The sequence below is a fragment of the Lissotriton vulgaris genome, chromosome 6 (assembly GCF_964263255.1).
Source record: "Lissotriton vulgaris chromosome 6, aLisVul1.2, whole genome shotgun sequence".
Lineage (NCBI taxonomy): Eukaryota > Metazoa > Chordata > Amphibia > Caudata > Salamandridae > Lissotriton > Lissotriton vulgaris.
In genome coordinates this window covers 1,590,586,730-1,590,593,593 of record NC_141694.1, presented here as the reverse complement: position 1 = coordinate 1,590,593,593, position 6,864 = coordinate 1,590,586,730, and the positions used below count along the sequence as shown (strand labels likewise).

Sequence of the window (6,864 nt, the reverse complement as noted above, 5' to 3'; positions counted from 1 at the left end):
CTTGCCTATTCATCCTTAGCTGCTCTGATTCACATCTTGCTTTTCCTCCAGTCCTGGTCCACCATGGCTGATACACCGATTGTGCAGAGGGCTGGGGCTACTATCGGGCTCCTCATTTCCGCCCACGCAGTTTCCTCTTCCACAGCTGTGTTAGCGATCCAGCTTGCATCATAGGCACTAGCCTATATATTCCTGATGCAAACGGACGCGCGCAGCTGACAGCTGTAGGATTTATTGTTTCCTGCCCTGCTACTAGGTTTTTAATACTTTTAAAATTGTATATGTGTGACTGAATTACTCTGTGCTTTTAAAAAATTTCTCCGACCTATGCGAACTTGCACTTTACATGATTCTGTTTGCCTACACCTCCTTAGCTGCTCAGGTTCGCATCTTGCTTTTCCTTCAATTTTGGTCCGCCGCGGGTGATACATCGATTGTGCGGAGGGCTGGGGCTACTACTGGGCTCCTCACTTTCACCCACGCAGTTTCCGCTTCCTTAGCTGCGTTAGCGATTCAGTTTGCAGCATAGGCATTCAGTGTACAGTGGCTGCTCCGAGCTTGGAGGAAGACTTTCTTCTTTTTTTTTTATTGAGCAGAAAGAGGTTAAAATACAATTCATGAATAAGGAGTTTTAAACAATGGAATTACAAACAGGTTTAGAAAAGATGCTTCTTCTATAAATTGAAATACATAAAGAGAAAACATGATTAAGGAGCGGATTAAAAAAGGGGGTAACATTTTAAAATATGCAAAACCCTAAAGCAGGCATTAATGTACTCCTTATTTCACAGCATATTGATTAATTTTCAAATACAGTCAGTATGCAGCGATCGCAAACTTTGATCATAATGTGCAAGTGCAATACAGTACAGTCCAACATGATAGAATCAATGTGCAAAATCCGCAAATTTAGGTATAAAGTGCAAATGCATAGATAGTGCAATCTGACCTGAAATACAGTGCTTGAACAAAACAGTTTGCTTATTTCATTCGGTCTAACAACATTTCATGCATGCTTTTAAAATCATTTTGATCTAGTTTTAGTATTCGATCTAGTTTTTAATTTAACCCCCCGTTTATCGTCTCCAAATTCTCGAAGTATTTCCATTTTCTTTCAAAACTTCTGATTGCTCCCACTCTACAGGCATAAGCTTTTTTAAAGTTCCGGGACCTCCTCGTTTTGTTAAACCATTTTAAATGGGATGGAGGTTCCTTTGATTTTCAATCTTGGAGTATTAGGGAACGAGCAACTGTACATGAAATAAACAAAAAATGTTCCTCGTTCTCATTGAGAGAACCTCTATCTTTGGATATACCAAAAAGGGCCAGTTCGGCTGAAGGTGTTAGTGTTTTCCCTATTGCCTCCTTGATGTCTATGAATATAGCCTCCCAAAAGGATTTCAATTGAGGACAAGAGAAAAAGGTGTGAAGCCAACATCCCTGGCAAGGCATCTAAAACATTTATTCTCAGCCTCTGGGAACCTTTTTTCAAGTTCTTCCGGAGTCCAGTATGCTAACCAGTGGGACAAGAAGGCCATCCTTTTAAAATTAGCGGCACATAACGATTTATAGCCTAACAAGCTTATAGTTTCCCAATCCTTGTGTGTTTTATTACATTGGGTTTGGTTAAATATTTTCTCTAAATGGCTATCCACCGTATTTAAATGACCACCACAATGGAGCCTTTTGTACCAATTTCCTATGCCGGTGATTTTGGCCTCATAAAGGAATGTAACCAGCTCACCCACTATAGGAAGATGTCCACCAATAGTTTTTCTTTAAAAGTGGGAAATTTGTAGATATTCAAAAAAAGTTGGTTGCATGGGAGTAGTTGTTCTAGCCTGGACTTCTTGGCAATAAATTATTCTGTTTTGGACAAAGAAGTGTCTTAATTCCCAGAATCCCAACTTCTCCCAATTTAAAATTCAGCTACTACTAATTTGGAGGCCCAAACAAGAACACTCACATAGGCTTAAAAACTGGGAAGCTGAAGAGCTCAGATTTTTCTTAAAAAAGGACTGTAATCTAGATAAATGCTCTTTTGTGGTCTTAAATCTTGTCCTTTTGGGGAGTTTTGCGGTCTTTAAAAATACCTGAGTTTGGGAATCAGATTCTTGTAGCATTTTTACTAAGAAGAAGCTATCTCGTTTGTTTTTTAATCCTATCAGACCTGCCACCGAATCCAGATAGGCTGCCTCATAATATGTTTTTATGTGTGGGAGAGCCAGTCCCCCCTGATCAACTGGGAGTTGAATCACAGAAAGCTTTACTCTGGGGGTTTTACATCCCCAAACAAAGCTTCTGATCATAGATTCGATGTCTTTAAAAAAAGTAGAATTTAACTTAATAGGTATATTACTAAATAAAAATATTAATAAAGGTAGAATCGACATCTTGATCAGAGATACCCTACCAATCAAGGATAGAGGAATTGAAAACCATTGAGAGAGAAGATTTTTTATTTTATTCTTCATTCTCACATAGTTAAGGAGATAAAGCTGATGATAATCACAGGTCACATAGATGCCTAAGTATCTAATTGGGTCTCGACTCATGGCCTGGACATTTAAACAAGATGGAAGATGGCTAAGACTGGTGTTTAGGGCGAGAACCTTTGTTTTTTTGTATTAATTTTGTAGCCTCCTTTTCGTTCCTATGCTTTGAATTCTTTTAATATGCTTTCAATATTCTCCTTGTTTCGCTTTGCGTAGAGGATAATATCATCGGCGAAAAATGTAAGCTTCGCCATCCCTGTAATAGGGGGGAGGATATCGGGATTGTTTCTAATTTTGATAGCCATGGGTTCAATAAAAAAAGTAAAAAGGAGGGGGGATAAAGGGCAGCCCTGCCTGGTCCCACGTTTAATTGCGATTGAGCCAGCTTTTTCTGCATTTATTATAATCTGTGCAGAGGCACCTTAATAGATGTTCTGGAGCATTTTAAACACCTGTTCGGGGAACCCAAATTTATTAAGAGAGTAAAACAGGGATGCCCAATTAACTAGGTCGAACGCTTTTTCAGCATCGACCATGAGGATACAGGCGGGGGTTGAATTCACATTAAAATAGTCTAAAGCCTGTATTAAAAATTCCATGTTAGAAGCCATAATACGATCTGCTATGAATCCGGACTGATCACTATGTATGACTTCTTGTGCTGCATACATAAAACGCTGGGCCCAGATTTTCATAAGGATTTTATAGTCAGAATTTAAAAGACTTATTGGTCTATAAGAGTTGATATCTTCTGGGTTTTTGTCTTTTTTTACAAAAGATATTATTATTGCTTCTTTAAAAGACGCGGGTACCATTCCTCCTGCCTTGATGTAATTAAATAAATTCATGAGTGGAGTGACTAGTTCTTTTATGAAAGTTTTATAGAATTCAATTGGGAACCTGTCTTGCCCACAGGCTTTCGCCCCTGGTGTTGCCTTTATAGCTTCTACTATTTCTCCTGTATTAATTTCTAACCCTAGTTGTAAAACCCGATTTTTGGTGATCTTTGGGATATCTAAGTTCATAAAATATTCCTGAATCTGACCCTCCTCTACTTGTTATTCAGTAGAATAAATGCGATTAAAATGCTCCAGAAAAGCCCTTTGAATCAACCTATTATCCATTATCTCTTGATTGTTTAATGGATTTCTGGCTTTAACTATTGCAGCAGATTCTTGTTTTTTCCTCACAGAATTAGCTAGGAGTTTTCCAGCCAATTGGCAGTCCTCGTATATTCTTTGTTGGAAGGTTCTTGAACTGTTGATTTCTTCCAGAACAAAGAAATCCCTTAATTCTGCCTTTGCTTTCTCCAAGTGATTCGGGCAAGGGATGAGCTGTAGAGCATATTCCATATCTACGGCTTTTTGGAGCGTCACTATCTTTTCTCTCCTCTCTTTGGCCTGGGCGGAAGTAAAAGATAGTATCTGTTCACGTGCTGCCGCCTTACATCCCTCCCAGACCGAGAATGGTTCTGCTGAATTATTATTAATAGTAAAGTATTCTGAGATCCATTCTCTGAAACCAGCCACCCAGTCGGGGTTCTGAAGCAGGGTCCGATCCAGCTGCCACCTGGACTGTTCCCTGCCCCCACCACCTAAATTAACTTCCAATTCTATTTTCCCATGGTCAGAAAAGGGATTAAAATCTGAATTGATCTTGATATCAAGAAGAAATAAATTCTTGACGCCGTCTGAAAACGGTGTGAAAAGCAAGTGTAAGATGCCCCTTCTGGGTTTAATGAACGCCATGGATCTATAAGCTGGTATTCTGAGATAAGAGTGTCCACAGCTTTTTTCGTGTTAGGTTTTAGTTGTTTCTTGTTTTTATTAGAGGTATCTTTTTTTAAGTTTTGTAAGTAATTGAAATCCCCTCCCATGATGATCTGTCCAGGGACTCCCCTAAGAAGGTTGTTGATTTCTAAAATACTAGACACCTCATCAAGATCACTGCTCTTTGAGAGCTCTGGACCTAGCGCTCTGATCCTCCCTGGCTGATCGCCCCTCCTTGCCTGACTCTAGGAGTGGGACGGGCGGCTCCACCATCTTGGGCGGGTCTGGGCTCTGCGCTGCAGTTCTTTGGCCCCTCACCCCCTGGCAAAGTACTTTAGGCGTTCGGCTGATCGCGCGCCTATCCTGCATCCACCTCCAGACCTCCTGAGGCGTCTCCGGGAGCAAAGTTCATTTTAGTGACTTTCTTGTTTGGAAACTTTTAAATTTGTTTACCTGCACTGCTCTTTTAGCGCTCTGGACCTAGCGCTCTGATCCTCCCTGGCTGCCCCCTCTCCTGCACGCGACCCAGACCGCCTCCGCTGATCGCCCCCTCCTTGCCTGACTCTCGGAGTGGGACGGGCGGCTCCACCATCTTGGGCGGGTCTGGGCTCTGCGCTGCAGTTGTTTGGCCCCTCTCCCCCTGCCACACCCCCTGATCCTCCTCCCCCATGTGTCCCTACATTATGGCTACTCATTCCTGGCCGCGCAGCAGACGAGCGCAGCGGGCGCGACGAAGGCGCGCCGAAGTTGCGCCTAAGTTAAGCCCGTCTGCGCCCGTCCGCGACGGGCCGGGACCAGGGGCCACACACTCTGCTCCTTTTTTGGTTTATACTTCAGCTCAACTCATAGCTCTCTCTGCTATCTCCTCACCTTCCCCCTCACTATTGCGACATCTTGATACATTCGGCATTCTCGTCTCTTCCCCTTCTCACCTGATCCCGGTCTCTCACAGCCCTACTCTTCCCTCTGTTGACCCCCCTCCTGTCCCCCGTCCCTCCCCTGTTCCTACTGTAGCCTCTGCTTACGTGCTCAACACCCGCTCTGCAGTCAAACACCAGACGGCACTTTTCAACCTTTTGACCACCGATTCCCCAGACTTCCTTTTCCTGACTGAAACTTGGTTCACCGCTGATTCCCTCCCCGATCTTCTAGCCATTCTCCCCGATACCCATTACGCCCTCCGAGCTGACCGTCCGGACGGTAAGGTTGGGGGAGGTGTGGCGATGATCATTCGGTCGACCTTCAAATTTCAACTTCTTATTCACCCCTCCATACCCAACGTGGGCTCCCTTAACCTTTCTGCCCCCCTCACTGTTGTCCTCGTGTACCGTCCCCCTCAATCTATGCCTTCCTTTGTAGCCTCCCTTCAGGACCTTTCGGCCACTCTGGTGGTCAACAACTCCTCCGTCCTTCTGCTCGGCGACTTTAACTTTTGGCCGGGCGATCCTAGGGAAGATCTTCCCTCTAAAGACTTTTCTGCCACCCTCCAGTGCTTAAACCTCACTTCTCATGTCACAGTCCCTACCCACGCCCAGGGTCACATCCTGGATCAAATCTGGTCCTCACGTCCTGTCGTCTCACCTCGCTCTATATCCCCTTGTGTCTGGTCGGATCACTTTATTATTTCCTTCTCTATTCACTTGGGCGCGGTCGACAAGCCCCCTCTTCCGAAAAACATTCTAGCCCGTAATTGGAATCAGACCGACCTTGATTCCTTCTCGCTTACCTTGGCTTCCTCTGCCCCAGACCTCACTGATCTTTCTCTCAAATCCCAGGTCAACGCCATTGGCACATGGCTATCTTCCTCGTGTGAGCTAGTTGCCCCGCTTAGAAAGATCAAGGCGGTCCGCCCCTACGACGCGCACAAATGGTTTTCTCCAGAGCCTAAAACGCTTAAACTCGACCTTAGGCGGTCGGAACGCCACTGGAGACGGAATTACTGTCCCTCTTTGCGCGCCAAATATAAACTACTTCTCATCGAATATAAAAAAGCGATCCTAGTGGCTAAAACCGCATATTTCACTGAGAGAGTAGCTCTCACTGCTAACAAATCTTGTGAAATCTTCTCCCTGGTTCACAATCTTGCCACCTCTGATTGCTCCACCCCTAGTTTGGTCCCCTCACAGTCCCTCTGTTCCTCACTTAATGAATTCTTCATCGACAAGATTGTGAAGATTAAAGCCAACATCCCCACTGTGCCTCAACCCCGTCTCACTTGTCTCCTTCCTCCTCCCCCTTCCTCTTTTGCTCTCTTCCCCCCTATCTCCCTTGATTTATTTCTAAAACTTCTGGTCAAAGTGAAGTCTGGCTCTCCTGTGGACTGCGCGCCGGCACGCATTCTTAAAACTCTCTTCACCAACTGACCTGCCCCCCTCTTGCTCTTCTTAATTCCTGTCTGGCTCTTGGTTCCGTCCCCTCTTCTTTTAAATCCGCTATAGTCCTCCCTATCCTAAAAAAAACTGGTCTGGATCCCTCTCTCCCTTCTAATTTTCGACCCATTTCCCTTCTTCCCTATCTTGGCAAGATCCTTGAAGCCCATGTTACCTCCTGCCTCTCCATTTACATTGAGGAGAACAGCCTCTTGGCATCCCATCAGGCGG

General features: G+C 44.3%; 1 protein-coding gene across 1 annotated transcript; it reads left to right on the top strand.

Annotated features, from left to right (window-relative positions):
• Window positions 1-4,932: 4,932 nt before the first annotated feature.
• Window positions 4,933-6,627, top strand: LOC147709167 (uncharacterized). Its single transcript, XM_086925894.1, has one exon. It carries the CDS (start codon window positions 4,933-4,935, stop codon window positions 6,625-6,627), a length of 1,695 nt encoding a protein of 564 aa, XP_086782020.1.
• The last annotated feature ends 237 nt before the right edge of the window (window positions 6,628-6,864 follow it).

What these genes read in the sequence shown, in the direction of transcription:
- LOC147709167 (XM_086925894.1), top strand. Translation starts at nt 4,933, where the DNA reads ATGTGTCCCTACATTATGGCTACTCATTCCTGGCCGCGCAGCAGACGA.